The sequence below is a fragment of the Trachinotus anak genome, unplaced genomic scaffold (assembly GCF_046630095.1).
Source record: "Trachinotus anak isolate AG129_WGS33_773 ecotype Australia unplaced genomic scaffold, CSIRO_AGI_Tana_v1 ptg000032l, whole genome shotgun sequence".
In the NCBI taxonomy this organism is placed as follows: domain Eukaryota; kingdom Metazoa; phylum Chordata; class Actinopteri; order Carangiformes; family Carangidae; genus Trachinotus; species Trachinotus anak.
The window spans coordinates 3,560,430-3,584,289 of NW_027273883.1; the positions used below are offsets into that span (position 1 = coordinate 3,560,430).

The 23,860-nt window shown below is 39.8% G+C and overlaps 1 protein-coding gene across 3 annotated transcripts in view; it reads left to right on the plus strand.

The window, feature by feature from the left end:
• Nucleotides 1–23,860, plus strand: part of ntrk1 (neurotrophic tyrosine kinase, receptor, type 1) — a 64,613-nt gene that overhangs the window by 2,418 nt on the left and 38,335 nt on the right. For all 3 annotated transcript variants that reach the window (XM_071470934.1, XM_071470932.1, XM_071470933.1), the window contains exon 3: nt 3,755–3,913. In XM_071470934.1, coding sequence (XP_071327035.1) covers nt 3,822–3,913 — 92 coding nt within the window. In that variant the 5' untranslated portion in view covers nt 3,755–3,821. The remainder of the gene's footprint in view (nt 1–3,754; nt 3,914–23,860) is intronic.

A 23,860-nucleotide genomic window follows, 5' to 3' on the forward strand; every position in this document is an offset into this window, starting at 1 on the left:
TAGACCCAGTATCCAACTCCAAGTATCGGAAGAAAAGAATTGTTTATGCCTTTTTTTTATTCCGACAAAGACAGAAGGCGCTAACATGGAATCAAAAGATATATTTTCTCCTTTGGTTTGTGAACGCAGGACAAGTGATGTACTGAGCAGATATTTTCTTCAGCAACATTTCTATGAAAAACAATCACAGGTTGAGCAGCAAAATGAAGCCAACTTGCTAAAACAGCATTAGTCCTTCAGGGGGTGTAGACCAACAGACGTGCACTTTGCTAGGGGTGTTTGACTGACTGACAATAACAATGTAACATTTAAAGAATACATTATGGTAATGTTTTCTCTCTCTCATGTGGTGATCCTCTCGACAATCTGAAGCTTTATTCTGTAGGATAAACTTGAGTGCAAATAACCTAATTAAATGTCTATTGTCTGTGGGTGTATGAAACATATTTCAGTGAAATTAGCTGTATTAAGGGAACAAAGGGTGTATTCAAGAATGCAACAAGACCTATGGTAATGTCTTTATTTCCTTAACAATGGCCATCACAATTTGGAGGTGCCGCTTGGATAATTACAGCTTGGCGATTTGGGCTTCCTGGCCACGCCATAAACACTGTGCAATCAAATGAGTCGCCAGGGCACACGCTGACCTTTTGAGACATTTTTAACAACGGTGAAAATACTACGAAGGGCAGTATCTGTCTGAAGTACTCCCCTTCCCCTTCAATCTCATTTCCACCACACACATCTCCCTCATCTGCTGGAGAGAAACTGAAGCACCACTTCAAGCCAGCGCTATTATTTGCTCCTTTCGGGGCTCGGCCCCTGAAGTACTGCACTCAGTTAGGACCTGTAATGTAGATTCCATTTCAGCTGCTATTAGGCCTCATCCGTTATATCAGACCTGCCTGTCCGTTATTTCTCCACTGCTCTCTCCGCCCTCCATGCCTCACTTCCACGCGTGGCCATACAACACCCCCCCTTTTTGTTTTTTGTTCTTTCACCCCTCCACTCATCCTCTAATTCCTGCTCGCTCCTCCACCCATCTGTCCCCCTATCCCATCCTGCTATCTCGCCACTCCAGCACTCATCTGACCAGCCCGGTTTCTTTCCTCCTCCCCCCTCTCCCTCCATCCACTTCACTCCACTCTACTCCCATCCCCAGCCTTGCCCCCAGGGGAGCCCTGCAAACTGCTTATTCAACAATCGGCCCCCATAAAGATATGTAATGACATTTTTGAAGGCAAAGAGGCCTGTGTGGTTTTTAATTCATATTTAATGGCTGTCAGGCTAAATAGCCCACTATCCTAAATGGGAGAGAGGCTGCTGCTCTTCCACTTAAGACTGAGAGCTGTCTGCTTGTGGATATATGCTGCCTGTCCAGAGCTGCTGCTGCTGCTGCTGTTGTTTGTTCTCCTTTTGGAAAATCACTAAACATAAAACTCAGGCTCATGGTGCAGCAGAGTGAGGCTTGAACATGGATTATCTTACAGTATGAAGATAAAAAAATAACTTGCTTTTATTCATATCCCACATTATGAGAAGAAAACTGACAGTGTGGCGGACATCCTTACCTATTAAGGCCACATGATGAGCAGTGGTGGAAGACGTATTCAGATCTCTTACTTAAGTAAATCTATCAACACATAAATATATAGCAGAATTGCTCATGGTTACATTATCAGATATTACATTATTGGATTTATATTACAGTTACAATAATGCCTGAGCATCATGTCAGTTATGTAGCTGGTGCAGGTGAAACTACTTTTAACAACTTTATTCTGCAACTAGTGATCGTTTTTATTATTGATTAATATGCCCAGTATTTTTTCAATGAATCTTTTTTTTAAATAAAATGACAGTAAATAGTGAAAAATGAACAAGTTAATCAAGTTCTTCAACCTGAGCATCAGTATAGGTTGCTCTCTTTACACCCTTTGATACAACCCATAGGAGTGTCTCCTGAAATAGCACCCCTATGGCAGCAGGTGTATTAAACCTTGGTTGTCATGGTTACGACAATAAACATGCAAACTGTACCATGAGTGGTGTACCTACATATGTCGCCATGGTTACTATAATAACAGTGGTAGCTTGGTTAGGTTTAGGCGCTATAACTTCTTGGTTAGGTTTAGGAAAAGGTGATTTGGGTTAAAATAAGCACTTCCTCAACATTAAACATGGTTACAGAAACAGTTATGGATAATAGAAACAACATAAACTGCTACTTTCACATGGGAATATTCCTGTGTCATATTCCTGTGTTTTGTTGACCCATCCATCCACCACAACCTCCTCCTGACGAAGACTTTGTCGTCTCTAAACTACGTCACCACACTTTTCCCTTTGTCTTGCCTTTACGTTTTGTTAGATGTTGCCTAAAGACAAACCTTAACAATGGGTCATGATAACCTGCTGTATAAAAAATGACTCAAACAGTAGTTTCGTCAGTAACAGTGCAACATATTTTATAAACTGATTCTACATTTTGTGTGTAAAGTTTGAATCTGTAAAGTATCAAAACTCTACTGAAGTACAGTATTTGAGTAAATATTTTACCACTGATCATGAGCCTTGTGCTGTTTCACTTCAGAAAGTATTACAACAAGTCTGAGAAATCTACTTTGACTTCTACTAGGTAATCATTCTGTGATTACCTATTTACACTTTCCTGAAATCAATTGTAATTACAATGCGGCATAAAATAGTCTCATGATAATCAAAATCGTTATGTTGGTATTTAGTATGGGTCTTATTGACCAACAATAAATAAGCAGGTAGTTGTTTGGTATCAGAATTCAGCAGGATGTCTGGCCGTTCACTCTTTGTGACTTTTACTTTCTGTCTTTTCTCTTCCTATTTTCTGACAAGTTGCCGTGTCATCTTTAGTGAACTGTTCTCTAGCAGTTACATTCCTCTCTGTAAAAGCTGAATCTTTATATTTCCCTCAATTTTAACATGTCAAAATGACTCAGTTCACTCTTTTCCTTGGATTTCCAGGTAAACAAAAAAGACAGAGCATCCAGTCAGTGCAGAGATGAGCAGTGAACATACAGCACACTCAGAATGTCAGGGTTTGGTGCAGCTTAATGTGGGATAGAGCTGAAACAATCAGTTCATAAATCAATTAGTCTGTTGACTGAAAGTTAATCGGAAGCAGTTTTGATAATGGATGAATCTTTTTTTTAAGAATTAACTGTGCTCACTCTCTCTCAAATATGATTTTTTTTTCTGGTTTTCTTGCTTTTCTATGATTGTAAAGTGAATATTTGGGAGGTTTGGACAAAAGAGGACATTTGAAGATGTTAGTTTGAATGTGATCTCCATATCGTTAAACATGCAACCAGCGTGAGTACAGGTCCACTACTATTCATTGGATTACCATGAAATTTTGAACAGAACCTCATGTCCCCATTAGGATCAATTGTAATATCTATGGTGATAATCTGACTTATTGTCATATTATTAACACTCACATCAGGTCAAAATTTAAATTTTATCCAATATTTAGATTTACCACTAAATACCTGTAAAACTGCTATACTTAAGGTTTTGTGCTAAGTAGCAAATGTCAGCATGCTAACATGCTGAACATGGTAAACATTACTCCTGCTAAAAATAATCATGTTAGCATTGTGCTCAAAGTACAGCCTCATGGAGCTGCTGGCATGGCTGTGAATTTTTAGTTGTTAGATTTTATTTTTAGGAACAACAGATTAAAGCTGATGAGTATTTTTCTATCATTATTCCACAGACTTTTCTCTGGCTGCCAGCTGGCCAAGTCGCTCTCCATCCTCCACCTGCCAGCCAACGCTCAGTCGATGCCTGCTCCTAACCTCCATCCAGACAGGAGCCCAGGGGTTCTTAGAGCTGGGACTGTGTATGGAGTGTTTCTCTTGACCGGCTGGAAAATGTGAGTGATTGAGAACTGATCTTTTCCTACTTAGGAGTTAGAGTAGCAGTGGAGAAAATCATCCTGATGATATTGAAAAAAAATATGTGTTTTATTGGTAAATCTTCTCAGGATAAATAATAATAATAAAAAAAGCAGTAAATTAACACTGTGCATACAGAGATGCAGCCTAAAGGCGGAGAGAAAATGTGGCATTCAGTGGCTGATTTGAAGTAATTACATGGTAGGCACAAATTAAAACCTTGAGGGCCATTTATAATTTTAGATTGCACATTTGGTCTAATATTTGGCACAGCGGGGGTTCAGCAAAAATGTCTTTAAGCCTTTCAAAATGAAGTGACAGCCTGGCCATTTGGAGTGACTTGAAAGTAATCATAGTGGTACAACAACTGAGAAGTGCTGTAGTGTGCTCGCTCAGATGTGATAATGCAATCATGTTCATGAAATAGCAATTGATTAAGTGTTAGTTAAAGTTAATTACAGGCAAAAAGACTCTCACAGCCCCGGTGAAATCTGCTCAACCATTTCAAAAATATCTCCAGAGGCATGTTGCATATTTGTGATCCATTTGTACAGTAGATGGTGTATATAAAGGCCAGTAAACCACTGGTGTCCATCCCAGCCAATGACTGACCAGTGCATCATGCAGCATCACCAGCAGCATTAAGTCATGAAACAAAAGGGGGGGGGGGGGTTGGGTGAAGGAGGATCATCACTACTACAAAATATTGATGCCCCGGCTGCATCGTATCATTTTTTTCTGAGTGGGGTCCAGGCGCTGAAATGTAAATAAATCTATCAGGGCAAGGAGCTGGAGGCTCCAGTTACCACTCCTTACAATCAAGAGGCTTTTCATGCTGCCCTGGAGGGCCATTCCTGTAACGCTAGCACGCTGGAGAGAGCCACAAATCATCATCTCTCCCACGCACTCCCTCCGTCTGTCGCACTCTCCTCCTCCTGCTGTTTCTCCTCCTCTCAGTCTTTCTTCCTTTCTTTCTCCACCCTTCTCCCTCACTTCCACTCGCACATATAGACACACCGCTGTCCTCCGTTCCTCTGTTCCCTCCTCCTCTTCAGCCTTCCCTCTTTCTAGCACCTTCCTTTTCATTCTTAATGCTCTTCATCATAATCCCCTCATGCTCTCTGCTCTCCCACAGCTCCGTCTTTATATTCTCTCTCCTCCTCTTGGCTCTTCGCAGCTCCCTACTGCTTTTTAGTGAAGCTCATGCTACAACAAAATCATATTATCAAGTTATCAAGATCTCAAACATCATCATGTCACTTTAAGAACCACAAGTCAACCTGCTATTTGCAGGAATATACTGTAGGTTCAGTGCTTGCTGAGGAAGAGCTTACAATGTGCTGCCTATTCCTGTCTATTTACTTCATCTGTTTATGGTCATTTCTTTCTGTCTGCATTTGGTGATTTCTTTACATCAGAAGCTGTAATAAATATTTTAACTTTTGCAAATAGGGTCCTTTCATCTTACTATGTATTGATATCTGCAATACCCAACAAAATCTCCAAATAAAATGAAAAAAAAAAAAAAATCATTTATCCTTCAGAATGACACATAGCAGTGTTTTCTGATTGGACACCCATATCAGTCATTTATCTGTGCCATTGTAAATCACTGCTGTAAAAATAAAACCGTTTTCTTACCTTTAGGAGGTATGGTTATGGTTTGGTTATGTTGAGGCACAAAAATGACTTAGTTTGGGTTAAAGAAACATTGTGGTTTGGGTTAAAATGGCATTTGTTGTAATAATAACACATGGTTAAAGTTAGAGAATGATCATTGTCATGACTAAAACAAACCGACATTTGATGCCGTAAGAAAATGTCCTTTGCTCCCAATGGACACTAGTCTAAATTCCCACCTATTCCTGCAAGGTTGGATGATGGGTCCAGGTGGGCTGTGCTCTGGGTGACTGCTTTGTTGTGACATCACAAAGTTACAGAAGTCCTGACAGCTCATTTTAAGGCTCAGTTTCTGAACATGGGTGTGTGCGTTTCTCTGTAGACTGAGCGCTTTGATACTTTCAGAGTATTAATACAGCACCTAAACCTGCTTTATAATCAAAAACGGACATGAGGATCTTACTTTATACAATATAGGTCCTTTAAAATCTGTTAAAATAGGCATATAGCAGCATATGACATAAAATTAATTATCTCCGGCACATGATACAGTGAGCTGTTGTGGATGACTTACTGAATACAGTGATATTTTAAGACTGTTGTCCATAATTAAAGGATCCTACTTGTGGTTTTGTATATTTAACCCTTTTACAATAAACCTCATATGCTTTACATCACAACTAACAATTCTGGAAACTGCTGTGTTTTAAAAATTGTAATGTTTGGTTTCAGGCATCAATTAGTTTTCTTTCATTCATGTTCACTTGGATTGCACATTGAAGATAGTCCTCTAAATCATTTTCATACTGTATTAAAATGAATAAAAAAAAACAATGTGAAAGGAACAGGTGCATGTCAGTGTTCTTAAAACAACAGGAAGTTAGTTTTGATTTGGGCCTCCTCTCAACAAGTCAGCAGTTGCTGCAGCTGCAGTGGCCGTGACACTCGGCTCATGGAGGCAATTAAGGTGCATGAAATCGAGAAATGAGCCAATTTTTGATATCAAGAGCATCACAGCCTGAAACTGCAGTAGTTAAACCAAAATGATGAAGATATAAACAGCAACTTGAGCCAAGTTTTAAGTGACTCACCACGGCATGTTTTTTGTTAAAATGTGTTTTGTAAAGAGGGGCTGGCTAATGATTGCATGCAGCATGTGCTACTTAGGTTGAGTTAGTGTATGTGACAGAGAAGAGTGGTTGAAAAATTTAGTGAGGTGAACCCAAAAGCAATCAATACTTCGTACGGATCTGCACTGCAAATTACAGTGACAGAATAGGCCAGAACCACTTCTAACATTTCTATAGACATTCAAAAGGCCACAGTATAGTGTTTTGCATAGAGAAAGAGGGGCCACAGGGTCAGACTGTGGAAACCTCTCCTGTTTAGCATTCATTTAAATGTGGTCATCAAAAATGAGACAAGACAAAATTTCTACTTTCTGTTTTCATATCAAATTAAAATGTAAAAACAGGGGTCACTGGTTGTGACGAACAGAAAATTATCCATTCAGTCTGCAGCTGCCCTCAGATTTGCAGAGCTTTATGGTGAGTTTCAGATTATTGTTTAACTGTCCAACCCATAACTTATACCATTTTGGTTCACTCTCAGCTCTCTCGTTGTGTTGTTTTTGGCCATAGCAGTCAAGTAGTGAACTCAGTGTTCACTACCTGCTCAGTACCAAACAGCAGACTGACACAGAGACACTGAAGAGCCAGATGTTTCGCTCAGTTTCCCTATTATCCCTATCTCTATTATTCCACTATTGGACTTAGATTCCCCAGGTGGCCAGAGACACGACTCAAAATGAATGATGTTGCTCTGTAAGTGCAGGATGTGTTAATTTACAATATGATGATATGTCAATGTTCACAAAATGTTTCTACTGCCCCTAAGTGGCCAAATAATCAGTTATTCAGGTTTTAGGAATCGAAACTTGCAATCACAGTGGTATGATCCTTTAAAAATGACCATCACTCTCACGACCAAATGTGAAGTTGCAAGAGAACTAAAACTTTAATGAGTAAAAAAAACAGGAGTGAAATTAAGGTGCCTTAGGTCCTATTAGTGCAAAAGATTAAAGTCTTGTCCTTCATCCCAAACTGAATGAGATGCAGGAATACATCAGATTTTTGTCATTATTAAATAAGAAAACAGTTACACTTAAGAAAATGTAGGAATGTAGAAAACATCTGAATATCCAGTGCAAAGACAAATGCCATTCATCAGCTCAGCTCTCACACCGCAATATTTTGTTTATCCCACACTACTCTTATGTGGTGGAGAAATGGGTTTGCTTTTAAAGACAGCATGCTCTATTGAGAAAACTTTGAGAGAGTGGGCTAAAATAGTTTTGTGCAGAGGTGAGGTAGGAGGTTGGTATTGATCGTCAACCTTGAAAACCCATAAAACACATATTATCATCAATTATGGCAGTAAAAGTCTTACTTACTGCACATTTAAGCATTATGAAGAGATATAGGTGTTGGACGTGGATGCCATCTTATTTCTAGCTTTCACACAAATAACATCTGTAGCTGTTCCACGTTGAGTGATGATGTTATCTTTGTCCTCTGATCAATGATGGCCTGGGCCTGTCATTGATCCGTCTGGCTGAGGCTCTGGGATTCGGCCTGTTCTGACCCACCGAGGCCAGCTGGGTCACACAGGTCATGGCCACAGTTTGCACTGACACCATCAGAGGTTAATATGCACCAGGTAAACATGAAAACGTGACACCAGGAGAGAGGAGACATGTCGCTCCTTGGTGGTTTTTCTGAAAAACAATAGATGAGGCTTTTCTCATTCCCTTGTCATTTTAGCAAATAATCAAATGAACAACAAAGCCTGAGATTTTCTAATAATTTCAAAGCATTAATGATACAGACAGCCAGACACTGCAAAATATTTTCTCTTTTTGATCAATAAGCCAGAGGATATTTTTACAGTAGTGAGCTCCCACCTTGGGTAATAATTTCAACCTCATGCAGAGCATAATTTCTCCTTTCTCCACTTCCTGGGTGAGTAACTAAATCTCATCTCTGTTCCTCAAGTGTGATTTCCCTGAGTGCCCATTTAGATATCAAGCTGTCAGGTGGATTAGGTGGTGACAGTGTGGAAAAATGGGGAACAGGGAGCCAAAAGATCAAATAATACTTCTAAAAAAATTCAGTCAATTTCTGATAGTGTTTAAAATTATATTTTACATTACATACATTACATTTGGTTATTGAATTAATATTCCTCCAAAACATCTCAATTTGTGTGTGTGTGTATGTGTGTGTGTGTGTATATATATATATATATATATATATATATATATAAATATATCTGTGTGTGTGTGTGTGTGTTCCATAAAGTTATATCAAAAGGGAAGCATTGATTTATGATTTGACCTTTAAAAAAAGATTATGGCTGTCACTATCAAGTTTTTACTTCCACACATAGTAGCAAAGTGTTTTTTTCCTTTTCATTCTATTTAGTGAAGCGCAGGAAGTGGTTCAGCGTTTTGGACTTTGATAAAAGCAGCAATCAGTGTAATTTTTTATAAAACCAGATTAGAGTTAATTTCACCCACACTGGACCAATGATGTAGTCTCTGTGGCTGGCAGTAATTAAAGCTGTAGTCTCAAAGGGCTTCACAACCAACCCTGTGTTCTAGACGTTACATTTATGTATGACAGCAAAAACATTTTGAGAGAAATGTAATGCCACTGGGATCATTTTATCGTCTTAATGGGGAAATGTTGTTAATGAACATATCTGCCAAGTCACAAAATGTTGATACTGAGTGTGTCTGAAAAAGACAGTCACAGCTCATGGTTAAAGCAAAAGTTTAACATTTTGGGAAACATTTTGCTTATTTGTTTTCTTGCTGAGAGTTAGATGAAAAGACTGATACGTCTCTCATTTTTGTACAGTAAATATTAAAGCTACAACCGGCAGTCTGTTAGCTTAGCATAAAGACAGGAAACAGGTGGATACAACTACCCTGGCTCTGTTAAAATGTAACAGAATCTGCTTACTGCTTACTGGCATCCCTAAAGGTAACAAATTGACGCGGGTTTATGAAGGGACTAAACAAACCAAGCATGTTTTATAATATATTAATAGTATGATAATATAATATATGTGTAATATGTGTTAATTAGTGAGCCTTACACTTTATATACAGCTTGAGCAGCACGTTAGCAGAGCAGCAGCTCTTTGTGTTAGGACCAGAGGCGTTCAGGTACAGTATTGAGTTATAGGTCACCTGAATACTTAAAGAGTTAAGAGCCCAGTACACAATCACTCAATCACATTAATATAGACAAGTAAAAACAAACTACAGGTTACATTTACGTGCATATAGTACAAGCAGAATGCTTGCAGTTGTGTGGCCCTGTGGATTGATTAAAATAGGAGAGAATCTGTTCCGTCAAATGCACGTGAGATGGAAGACAGAAAAATGCAGTTGAAATGTTTTCAGTGTAGACACCTTCCAACACAGCCAGGCTAACTGTTTCACTGTTTTCACAATTTGTGCTATGCAAACCTAGCAGACCGCTGGCTTTAACTATCTCAAAATATTGAACCATCCTTTTAAAGTTAGGGAAAGCTCAACAAGTGGCAAATGTCAGCAGTGACTTGAAGCAAAAGACAGGACGTTTACTTTATTAACACTGAGCCAAACCACAGTCTTTTGCTGATCTTAACCAAAGTGCTTTTATAGCTTAAATCTAAATATACTTAAAAGGCTACAGTGTCAAAGTCCTGCACTTTGTACACCTGACCTCAACCATTTCAGTGTAACTTGGCCGTGGTACAAACACATTACATCTTCTTGACTGGAAAAAACTTTACCAGTGAATCCAATTTGCAGGAATTACATTTCAAAACATGACTGGCAAGTACTGTAGTATATAAACATAATATCTATGATACAGGGTTAAAAACCATGCAAACACATGGTTCCCATGAATAATATGAGCACCTTTTGCAAACCAGTAAATTAATATGAAAGTGTGCCTCCATCAGTCAGTCCACTTTTACTTTTATGTGACAGTGTCGTGAAAATCAAAGCTTCATCCAAGATGAATGCAGAATGAACTAAAGAAAACTGAGATATCATTTGTGACAAACGGGGGACAGTGACTCTCCAGGTTGAGCGCAGGATCCTGAGGTTGGCCTCAGTCCAAAACCACTTAACAGTAGCTTGCACTGCTCTGCTGATCAGTGTCCAACTGGTTGGAAAGCATCTCTTGTCACATGACACAGCCGCTGACATCCACCTCAGGATTTGTGCCAAGTTGTTGAGCATGGGATTTAATATTTGTGTGTTTCCATGCATGTTTCTGACCTTTTATCCATGTTTCACCAAAGCTGATGTTGAAATGTGACACAGAAACCATTCACCATCAATTTACTCTAATTAGGGCCGGGCCTCTGGTGGGCCACATCTCCCAACCCGGTTACTGATCCCCATCCATCCTGCCAAAATGGCAGCTTTATAGCCTCCTTCCAGGATTGGCCTCAGTTGGCCAATGGGATGGGGCAAGTCTCAGCCTGAACAGGGACAAAGGGATACATCTGGTTGATAAATTATGATGTTGCCCAAAGGGTTGTTGGTTGTGTTCTTGGTCAGTACACTCACCAATTAAATCATTATCCAGCAGTCATTTATGCTGCTTAGGGTCTGCCTCTCTCCACTAACCCTAGTCAGGATATTGCTAATTACTGTGATGATAGGGCTGTTTAAAAACTGCTTAGAGTTGTCAGTGAATAGTAAATATAGTACACTTCCCATTGCTTTAATATATAACAGTTTGTATTCAATGCAGTGGAAACAGGATGTCAATTGGATAATTTCAAAATAAAATAGGATTATGGCTGTCACTATTATATTATTTTTATTTAATATCTATGGAGTTGTGTTTGCTCCCTGTTCTTAACCATTTTTAACCATACCGGAATCTCGGCTGTAGGGGTGTAATGTTGAACTGTCGGTCCACAATTCTGGACCAAACTGAAACTGGACTGACTTGGATTTAAATACATTAATGGTCCCCAGAGGATGAATCCTACTGACTTTGATGATCTCCTGACTTTTCCTCTACCGCCACCTTAAGGTCAAATCAAGTAAGATAGCTCAACATGTACTAGATGGATTAGCATAAGGTTTGGTAAATGCGGGGCGGCCCGGTAGTCAAGTGGTTAGGATGCGTACCATGTTGAGCGCAAGACGCTCTTAGCAGGCAGTCACCGGTTTGACTCCCGACCAGTCCGACTCTTTCCTGCATGTCATTCCCCTCTCTCTACCCCCTTTCCTGTCAGTCTCCACTAAGCTATAATAAAGGCATAAAAAGCCCCCCCCCCCCAAAAAAAAAAAGGTTTGGTAAATGCGTTCCTGTTCTCCTCATGATGAATCCTAATGAATTTTTGTGATGTTTTTATTTAGTGCCATCATCAGGTCAATTTTTTTTTATTTGACCAATACTTTTGTTTATGATCAAATCCATCCATCCATCCATTATCTATACTGCTTATCCGTGCATGGTCGCGTGGGGGGCTGGAGCCAGCTGATCCACGGGGTACACCGTGGACAGGATGCCAGTCCATCACAGGGCTGACATATAGAGACAAACAACTATTCATGCTCACAGTCACACTTATGGGCAATTTAGATCCACCAATTAACCTAATGTGCATGTGTTTGGGCTGTGGGAGGAAGCCGGAGTACCTGGAGGGAACCCACTCAGACACGGGGAGAACAGGCACAGAAAGAGGTGCAACCCAGAACTGCACCACTGTGCATAATAGAATCCCTTTGATTATTTTTCATGATTTCTTTTTTTTGTCTTCCTCTCACACCTTTATTTTCAACTGTTTTGATTACGTTTATAGGATTAAAGGTGTTTAAACCAATCTAAATGGGAATGATGTACCCTGACTAAAAGGCAAAGGACAAGACAAGAAACTGTCTGAATTGTGTCTTTCTGTGTTCAAGCAGTTGTGATGTCCATGTCAACTATAATTGGTCCAGCAATTATACTGTGAGTCAACCACAATGTAAATGTAATCAGCCAATTACCATGAGCAGAAAATCCACCCTGCATGGTGCATTCAGAATCCTGAAATTGTCAGTATATGTCATACTGTAGTCACACTTTATTACCTGCCTTATCTCACTGTAGATTGGTGATCCATTCTATTGGACTGACTGGAGCAAGGTCTTCCTCCCACTTAGCAAATGTTTTTGACGATGTCAAAGCAACACTTCAGTCTTGTTGATGTTCAAGCCTGCCCTCCTGACAATCATGTCTTTTTCAAAATCTGTTAGATGGCACTTTGAGCCCATTCTCCATAATATTTTCACATGCATAACAAATATGGAAATTGAGTTACTGTTGCTTTGCACCTTTTAATGGCCCACTTCTGCTACAAGGGTCAGAATGACTGACACAAGTGCTATAAAATTGCAGGTCACATTTTTCTTCATTCATTGAGTAAAATGCAGTTGTGACACTGGAGACTCTGCTATTCATCATTATCACCAACATCCTGCTCACACACAGAGGAGCGAGAGTGCAGGTGAAGCTGTGCAGACATACAACCGTGCACATGCTATAAACCACACATACTCATACACAAAAGATGCACACATGGAGATGTACGGGCACATGTGCACACACACACACACACACACACACACACACACACTTGTACTTCTATCTTTGTGAGGACACATTGATATAATGCATTCCCTAGCCCCTTACCCTAACCTTAACCATCACAACTAAGTGCCTAACTCTAACCTTAACTCTAACCCTAATTCTAACCTAATTCTAACCATAACTCTGAAACCAAGTCTTAACCCTCAAAATGTGATTTTAAGCTTTCTCAAAAATTGAGGAGCGGCCAAAATGTCCTCACTTTCCCAAAATGTCCTCACTCTGTTAGTAAAATACTTTTTTTTGGTCCTTACTATGTAGCAAGTACAAGTGTGTACACACACGCGCACACACGCGTGCAGTTGCTGGTCTCTGGTGCTTTACTCGGCAGGGTTCTGCGTGACTTGGAAAGAGCTGCACTGACTCCTCCTGGTGCTGCTAATAGCTAATGTGCCATTCTGATCACAGAGCAGCAGCCGATCCTGCCAAGTTGACACTCAGTGGTCTCCTAGAAGCTTCTTGTTCACACAGGGAATCCACTGAGGCACATTTGCTGCTTTAATGCAGTACAAATGAACTAGCTATGTACTGCTTTATACTCACTGTTACTGTTGTTGAAAAAGCAACATTAAAAATCATTTAAAAGCACTGCTTATCACCATCCACTTATATTTTGGAGATATTAAATTTCAAAATTATTATTGAGTTGTGGTGTCAGATCTGTACATATAAGGACCCCAATGTCTACACAGGCAATGAAAACATGATGCTGAAACTTGCCGTATATGTCATCTCCAATCAAGGGCCAAAATTTTTATTCAAAAGGATTTTAATCATATATCAAATGCTATTGAGGCATCAGAGCCAGACGTAAATGACTTGCAGTGATAAGACTGTTCTCCTGGGGCTGACTGCGTGCATTGACTGCTCATCTTGGGAGCTGAACTGTGAGCTGCTGAGATGACCCTCGCTCTCACCCATCCTGACAGGTCCTCACATCTCCAAAATAATCAGAGCAGCTTAGCAAACAGATGTTATTTGGATACATATTCAAAAACTCAATGGTAACTTTTTCACCTAAAAAAAAAAGATATCGACATCGACGTGAAAGTGATACAATCGCAGTCCTAGGATGAAAATTAGAATTGCATTGAGTCTGAGCTAGAAGAGAAATTTGAACTGGAATAGTAGGGTACTTGGGCTGTGGCTGACCGACTTCTCACAAGTACAGAGAATAACAGATTGAGAAAGATCCCAGAGGGTATGTGTTACTTTCAGAGGCCCTGTTGGTCACTGGTCAAGTACAGGTGTGAAAGCACCTACGATGCATTCAGGACACATTTGAGATCCAATCACTCTGGGCCACATGTGGCTACATTCTTCTAGCAGTCTGAACACAAATGCATCCTAGGCCACACTGAGGGACCGCTTACTCACCGGATGTCCTGTGCCACAGTCTAATTAGTTTCATAATTAACTGAAAATATTTCACTATTTCAAAAGGCTAAAATCTTATTTGATTGTCGAGCTGTGCAGAGCACAATGATTCGCTCAGCCCCTCCTTACCCCACTCGCGCACTCTCTCTCTCTCTCTCTCTCTCCTTATCTCACTCTTTTTCTGTTTCTCCCCCGCTAGTACACACAGAAGCACACTGACAACGGACCCATCTGTCGTTGTAGGACTGACAACAACACATATGTGTTTATTTGCATGTGTAGCGGGCAGTGAGATCTGATCACAAGTGGTCCCTTGAGATGCATGTGGAGAGTCATTTAAATGCCAGGTCTGAACTGATGTGCTTAGAGCTGTCCAAATGTGATTGGATCACCTTAGGTGCATATTAATGCCAGGTCTGAACAGGGCCTGAGAGTGATGCATTGTGTTTTGTGTGTAGCCTTGATGATGCTAGGTTAGTGATAGTTTCCCCCCTGCTTGTAGAGTTAGTGAGCACAAAAGATGTTTAATAAGCCCAGTTTAACCTACAGAAAAGCTCTGCTAATGTTTTTTATGGTCAAAATGGACCAGAAAGAATCACCTGTGAAGTTCTTATGAATAATGCTCAAGTGTGCTTAGAGGAAGACTAAAATGACAATCGAAACGAAGCCAACAGACACATTTTCTCCATGCTCTCTGTTTTGTGTCAGTGGAAACATAGTGGAACATGGCATGACTGGAGATTTTTCAGCCCTCTAATACCCTTCTTTACGCCAAGTATCAGTTTGGAGAGGACACACATAACTGCGGTTATGGAGCACACCCAGACACAGGGGAAAAAGAGTGAGCTGTGTAAATGGGATAAAATGGATCGGTTGTGTCTCCATTGTTGCTCCTGTAACTGTTGGAGCCTCCGTGTGAGATGCTTCTAACAGTGATTGTGTGTTTTTGGAACTTATTTTAGGGCTGCAGCTCTGTGTGTTAACAGCTCCATGCTGGACAGGTGAGAGGTCTGTTCACAGTCTCTGTGTGCTCTGAAATACCTTACAGCTTGGAAAATAATAATAATAATAATAATAATACATCTACTATTCCCTTGTTAACAGAGTGGGCATGCAGCAGGCAAACCCAGTACTGCTACTGGTCCCTTCTCCTCATCTGTGACACAGATGTGTTGGCAATGTTATTATTTTCATTCTTTGAACACATCGTAATAATACCATAATAATACTGATAACCGTGATAATTTTGGTCACTATAATTGTGACATTAAATTTTTATACGGTTTCATGTCTAAATTCAACCTGGTTCATAAGTTTGTCTGCATTAGGAAAACAGCGGCTGAATAACAACTTTCCTGTTTTCATTTTGTAACGTCCTATTGTGGTTTTTATATATGGGGAGAGGAGTGGATCTGTGGAGGGAGGAAGGTTCAGAGACAGCCTCTCTTCAGCGTTCACAAAATACTTCACTTCAAATGCAGTTTCTCAACCAACATCAGCACTTCAAGGCAAAGTGCACTTGAGAAATGAACAGGGAGAAACCACATTTCTTTTTTTAATCCAATGCAGCTCCTGTTGCTTTGCTCGCTGAGGCATGCTGACATATCATTAACTGAAACTGCAGGCCACTGTGCGCTTTGTGATTCACTCGCTCACAGTCCTGTATATTAGGAGATGATGCAATATTTTACCTGCATTTAATGAAGGTTGAATTTCTCCTATAAAAAGAATTTCTGTAAGGATTTCTGTGGGTTGAAACTAATGCCCTGCTCACACATTCGGACATGAAAATTGGAGGCACAACAGGATGCCATTCAATGTGAACAGAACCTCAGATATAATGGCATCATACTCTGTGTCTCAAAAACTGAAAAGGTGACCAGCAGGGAAATGTGGAGAAGTTGAAAAATGTACAACTTTATGAAAAGGTCCTGACCCTCAGGTGCGACGACCAGCCAGGGCCTTAACAACTTGTCTGATATAACTTCAATTTTCTTGTCAGACTTAAAAAAGCAGACTGAAATGAATAATCAATTATCAAAATAGTTGCAGAGTATTTTTCTGTCAATTAACTAATCAATTAATGACAATTCCTTGCAGCTCTAGACCAACTGATAGAAGAATAAAGTGATTGTTCCTGTAATTTACTAACTCTAAAAGTGGATTCAGTGATAAAAATGGGATACCAATAATTGCCAACTACCCTGTCCGTCTGTTTATTCCAAAGTAGCTGCTGTTCCTGTTCACACACGCAGACTGGGAAAGCCGGCCTGATTTAGGGCTCCACCTGTACTCATAGAGCTGGGGTTACAGTGGTTATTTTTTGTTGTTTCCCAGTACACAGGAGGTGATTTCACCAGGAAATACTTAGAACACTAAAAGCTTTTTTTTATTTTGGGGTGGGTTGAATCATTGTTGTGATTCTCAGTCACTCAGTCAAGGTAATGGTAAAATCATCCAGTGATTAAGATGAAAATGTTGCAAATTGCTTCTTAGAAAAACACGTTGCACCAACAGTGCAAATTACAAACAAATCACTGATTGTTGAGCTTTTTCTTGTTCATGTCTACATGAGCTAATGTACAATATATAGCATCACATATATAACGTGGATTTTTCAATTGTTACTCAGAAATGCTCTCAATCACCTCAGAGAGCTGCTGTTTTTCTCCATCAGTACGATCCACTGCTCTTGATGTTACTCTATATTTGTACTGTATTTTCCACTAATAACTCGTGGCATCACGGGAAGAGAGCGGTACATGATTATAGTGTTCCCGCTGTGCATTTCACTGGATTATTGACTTTTCCCAGAGCTGCAGAAAGCATATTCTATAAACGTATTTATGGAAGTGGACCTAGATGTAGAACATGTGGTATATGAGTCACAAAATGCCTCCAATGGTAATATTACAAAACAATTCAGGTAGTTCTAGGAAGTTTGTTTTTGCTTTTTATGAGTGTGTGTGTGTGTGTGTGCGCATGTGTGTGCGCATGCTTGTGTGTGTGTGTGGTGAGAGGGAAGTCATAAATCATCTTGATCTCACTTTGCACGTGTGTGTGTTTGAGTGTATGTTTTTGCTTCTTGTGTTTGTTTTCTGGTTCAATTTAATACTTTGTCATATCTGTGCAGAAAAAGTAAAGATTTGTCTGCTGTGGGATGAACTGTAGTGCATGAGATGAACAGAGAGGTTATGGCCGTGTATTCAGAATAAAGTGGCACTTTACTCTCATTTTTCAATTAGGATAATGGAGAGCAGCTCTTTGTAAACATGGATATGAGCTGGAGATGTGGCCACTGGGAGGAGGGAGGGGGAGACAGCGCGACAGTCGCACAATGAGAGAAGGATAAGGAGTGTTATTTTTTACTCTTACATATTTGGTTTTTATTACTGGACAAGGCAAAACTTAGTCTATTAAAGTTTATTTCAATGACAAAGTGCAGCAGCAACAAGAAAACAAGAGTTGATTTGGCCTGTGTATTTAAAAACCTACTGCTGTAAATTGTCATTGCTCATTTAAATTCATAAACAAAGAAGTAAATAGGAAAACTTCACAACCAGAACATCAGTGAAACAGCTGAATTCCCCATTAAAAGTTTCTTGCCTTTCAATCAGTTTTTCATTTTCTTTTTAAAAACTCAACGTATTTCTCATGTTTATTTTAAATGTTAAGCATGTGAAATGTGGATTTAAACATGAGAAATGGAAAAATATAAGTAAAATTATGTTTTTATACTGTTTTCAGCAAACCTTCTGGCACATAATCTTAACATGACATTACTGGATGTCTCTAGGTTTTTGAAATCAAAATGCACATGCTGACTGAGTTCTCTTCTACTGTCTGTTTAGTTGGTGGATCTCTTGTCATTGTCATTTTTTTTTCAGTTTTACTTGTATAGCGCCAAATCATAATATACATTATCTCAAGGCACTTTACAGGATTCTTTATTATAGAGAGAAACCCAACAGTTGCCACGTAGAGCATGCACAAAGAAAGAAGAAGGACAAATGCAGGATGCTGCTGAGGAGCAGTATAGACCCAGATCAGTAGTTTCTTTTTTTCAGCTTATGTCCTTTTATAAGGAAGCTGTACCTTATATGCAACAACAGGAAGGTTGGCAGAAATATAAAGAGACTGATACAGACTAAAAGAGAAAATATTTGCATCAAGATAAAGTCTTTCAAATTAAACAACACAATAATCAACCTGCCGAGTTTCTGATTTTATAACTGATATTGTTTGAATGCACATTTTCAGAGAGGAAGACATTCGTAGTGTAGACATAGAGGGAGTTTCTGACCCATCCAGCAGGAAGTCTGGACAGAGTATAACTCTGGCTTTAAGGTAAAGACACCGTCCATGAACCTGCACCATCGTGGTTCCAGTCTGGCTAGATGCATCTTTCTGTCCCTTTTCTCCCACAAATATACTTCAGAAAATAATAAACACCTCATTAAAGTAAGGAAACAGTCATGGTCGTGGTTAAAGGAAACCAGTGTTGACTACAGATAGGAAACTGTCCAGCCACTCCAACCTCCTTACTCTGAGGAATTTGTGGCTTCATAATAGCATCAAACTACGTCACAATTACCCTGACTGCTGTTGGGTTTTGTCACTTTAGCGTAAATGTGTAGCATCATTGGGCATTTCCTGAAATGACTGATGTGATGTTGTTTTTGTTGGGAGGATATTCCAAACTATCCATCCTGCTGCAGTCTACAATTTAAAATTATTAACCCTCCACCTCTTTCTTTCTTTCTTTCTTTCTTTCTTTCATGAAGCAGTTAAATGTAATTTAAGAGGCAGTGATTATAGTTTGTCTCTTTGGTTGAGCAGAAGCTTCAGTGGAGGTTTAAGTCACATGCCTTATGCATGTTATGATTTGTTCCCCAAGTCTGTTCCCATTGCGCTTTGATTTTTGCTTTTATTGATCCACCAAACTTTTCCACCTCAGCCAAGCTATAAAACTTTTTTCCATTACTTTGACTTTTGTTCAACTATTGTATGCTGTTAACTACATATGTGCAATGTGAGAACTTGCCTGAGTTGTTTTACTGTGGTAGGCAGAAAAAGAGAGGTCTCTGTGTGGTGTTTTGTTGAGAAAAGACAAAGGAATAGACAGAGGAAGCAAGAGGAAGACGAAGGAAGAGAGCGCAGAAGAACAAGACACCAACAAAAAGAGGGGTAACAACAACAGAGACAGACACTGTAGATGGCAAAAGGGGCAAAGAGAAAGAGAGGAAAGATATTGTCGTTCATTAGCTTCTGAGTGAACTGCTGCTGCTGTCTCACCCCCCAGCCCCCACCACAGCTCCTCAGGTTTCTGCTCATCTGCATGAGGCCTCTGGTGTCCACAGCCCGGCTACTAATGATGGGCTGAGACGGGCCGATCCAGTTACACACACACATATGCACACACGCAGGCACACACAAAACTTCTACTCCAGCTTACTCCAGCCCATTGATTCTGGGTTTACCCCCCTGATGTGCTTCTGTGCTCACACACACACACACACACACACACTGGTCCTGGCTTTACTGGTTGGGTGTTGATGATCCAGCCACAGATGCAAATGGAAAATAAGATGGAAATAAGATGGGTGAGGGTCGGGTGAGTGTAAAAAAAGACGAGTGGAGAAGTGACGAATTTGAGAAGGCTACACCCAACACCTTTGTTTTGCTTGGTGGTGTATCGATCAGGGAGGAGAGGATTTCGTCTGACAAGGGGTTGGGGGGTGGCTTTAATGTCCAGATCTGTAGATAAAGACACTGCAGCATGTGATGGCTTACACAGAGTCCCCTCTCTGTATCTTGTTCCATCAGCTTGTACCGAACTACACCTCATCTGATAAGAGGCAGAGGACACATGCTGCTGTGGAGCTCTTTGGATAACGCATGGCGTTAACATGACCAGGGCTGGGGCTCTGATTTCGGTTTTCTCAGGCCACCCACTCATGCTGATATTTCACTGTTACTGTCTTGGTTGGAGCTCTTAAGACTCAGGCTCAAACTAAATGAGTTCAGCTATTTCATTTCACGTCAACAAACAGTTGCTAGAGAAGCAGTAATTAAGTTGCATTAATGTGGAAAAAAAAATCAATAACTTTTATCACTGAACATAGTTGTAGATGGCACTGTTCATGCACAGATTTTAATGTTTTAAACACATCGAGAACTGAGAAGCTTTGAATGGCTGGAATCAACTGTGTGTTCAAAAAAGTGGTGAAATTGTGAAATAAAATCAATGCAAATGTTGAAAAATGGCTGATTACTTTGAAAGGTTTTGCTGTGACCAACCTTTCTTGGTTCATACTCTCGTTGAGTGTCCACACATCTGGGCCGGTTGTCCTGGTTGCTCAGCTCGTCAGGAAATAAGTGGCTTGTTTATTGCATTAAGAAGCTCCTTTACCGTGGGTCCCCTAATACTTTCCTCCATTTGTGGAACATTTATAATGAACAAAAGTCCAATTGGTATTAAAAGACCGTTGATGTACAAAAAGCAGGAACTAATGTTCTTCGGCAGCCACTGGTCAGGTTGTTGTTTTTATATGATAAAAGCAAAGTGCAGCTGCAACAACAAATATGCAACTAGAGAAATGAGAAATGAGGATCAGCCAAAGCTGATCTCAGAAATGTAAGAAAAGTTTATGTCTGTTTAAAACTGACAAGAAAACCTATATTTTTATTGAACTGAACACCTTACACATTAACTGGAAACATACACATTTATCAATCCCCATTTTCATAAGATGAAAATTAATTTGGAGTGAGATGTACTTGGTATTCCTGGTGCAAGTACTTATTCAAGGAGGTTAAAGACCTGTGTCAGTGGATTTCCAAATTATACTTGAGTATGTTGAGTGTTCTTGAGATAATAGAAATGTTTTACAAAAGAACAGTGAGGACATCATGATCATATTCAAGATAAAAGTGCACATTATTTAGCAGAGCAGCAGGCGAGCTTTTAATTTAAAAAAAAAACTAAATAATGACAGGGTCATTATTTTTCAAATTATGTTTTAAAGAGTTTTAAGAAATAGCTAAGTTAAGCTGCTTTTGATCCGACCAAGGCCTCCTCTTCCTTTTAAGATAAAAGCAAAGTAATGTCACAGTTTTCAGGAAAGGGTCCAAGAGCCTTTAACAGGAGGCAGATGTAAAAGTAAAGAATCTTTACTTAGAAAAAACAAGGATGCAAAAATTCAAGCAGGCTGAGGCAAAAGTTCAAGGCAAGGTCCAAAACATGATCAGGATCAAAATATGTCACACCACAGAGACAGTGTGGCAGAGAGCAGTAGAAACGGACAGGTAGGGGGCTAATGAGGGAGCAGGTGAGTGGGGAGGAGGAGCACGTCAGGTGAGTGTACTGGTGGAGAAAAAGCAGGAAGACAGGAGTGGCAGAATTAGAACATGAAAGCACCAGCAACTAAAGAATGAGCAGACTGAAACTCAAAACTTAAATGTTCTTATCATCTGAGGAAATTTGGAAAGTGAACGACATCTGTGACCCTCCACTTGGAGGGAACTATTTGTTCCAGCAACCACTCAGTTTTTAAAAAATTTGATATGTATGGTTGAGAATTGGGCAACCAAACTGGTTTTGTTTCGCTCAAAGATGCTGAAATTGTTTTAAAAGAATATTATAACAGTCCATCATATCAGTGTTCTGTACCTCAGTCAATGTACAGTAAGCGAATGGCAGCCAGAGGCAACACAGCCTACATACAAACGTGCATTTACCACTTAAAGTGTAAAAGCTTTTCCTTGTCCTTGCTCCAAAAGAGCTTTTACTCACCTGCTCATTCTCTTGTTAGCCCCCCCCACTTCCAATGCAGCATATACAGCATATGAAACTGATTGATTATTGCTTAAGGGTCTGACGGAGGTGCAGCCTCTCTGAGACTCTTCCTCTCTGCATACGTTTAACACCCCCACCCCCACACCCCACCCCGGCCTTTCCTTGTGCTGTTGCTACACAGATGTCCTGTGCATGTAAAATACCATAAATGCACCCACCAGCCTTGAAAGTGTTTAAGTTCTGCCAAACAAGTTACTGTATATATGATATATAGTATATATAGTATATATATTTCCTTTAGACTTGGGAAAGAAAGCAAAAAAATAATGTTTACCTTTTGCGCGATAAGTTGGATGTAAAGTATAACACAACCAGGAAAAGTGGCTCCAATACTATATTGGACTCAATACTATATTTCATATAATGAGATTAACTGTAAAACAGGCTCTGTGAGGCTGTACAGCAGTTCTTTGAGCTGGATGCTAATGTCTGCATGCTAACACGCTTATAATGACAAAGCTAACATGCTGATGATTACTGTGCTAGTTTAAGGTGTTAGCATGCAATAGGAATAAACTAATCAACTTCAGCCAGTGGTAATGCCGTCAGATTTGCAGGCGTTTTGTCGCAAACCAAAGAGTTGAGCAAACTGAAATCTTTCCCCGATGGAATTACAATTGAGCCTGAGGGCAATATTATTTTGTCTGTACCAAATTCCACAGTAATCCATCTGATAGTTTTCAAGACATTTCACCCAAAATTACAAAAATTAATCTCATGGAGACACAATATTGAAAAGTCAGGGGATCGTCAAAAACAACCGGATTCATTCTCCAGAGACCATGAAAGTCTGAGTATGTGTGACAACTAGTGTGAAAACTTTGACCTAGAGATAACACTAGAGAAGAGGTCAGGGGACAACCGATGTCATTGGAATTCATCCCACTGCCATGTTGGATATGTGGACCAAACCTGACAGCAATCCATCCCATAGTTCTTGAAATATTCAATCAAGAACATAAAATGTCAACCACATGATGGCGCTCGAGGAAAACTCAGGGGATCTTTTCAGTGAGGAGGCTTCATCCTCTGGGCACCATGATTGTCTATACAAAATAGTACATAAAATTTAAAAAAATTAAAAAACAATAGTTCAATCTGAACTAAAGTGAATTGCCTATATATTGCCTATCAATAGGGTTGTGCTGCCAGCGTGGCTAAAAAAGGCAAAAATAATTCTGTAAAACAGCTTTTTAGGAAACATCCATCAACCAGGAGGAAATGATGCATTTTTGGGGATGATTTCAATACAAATTTGGCATTTGGTGAGTATTTACAGCAGAGGGGATGATCAGATGAAGGGATACATCAACTAATGCAACATTGTGGTGCGCTGATGTGTTTTTAATAGTTTTTGG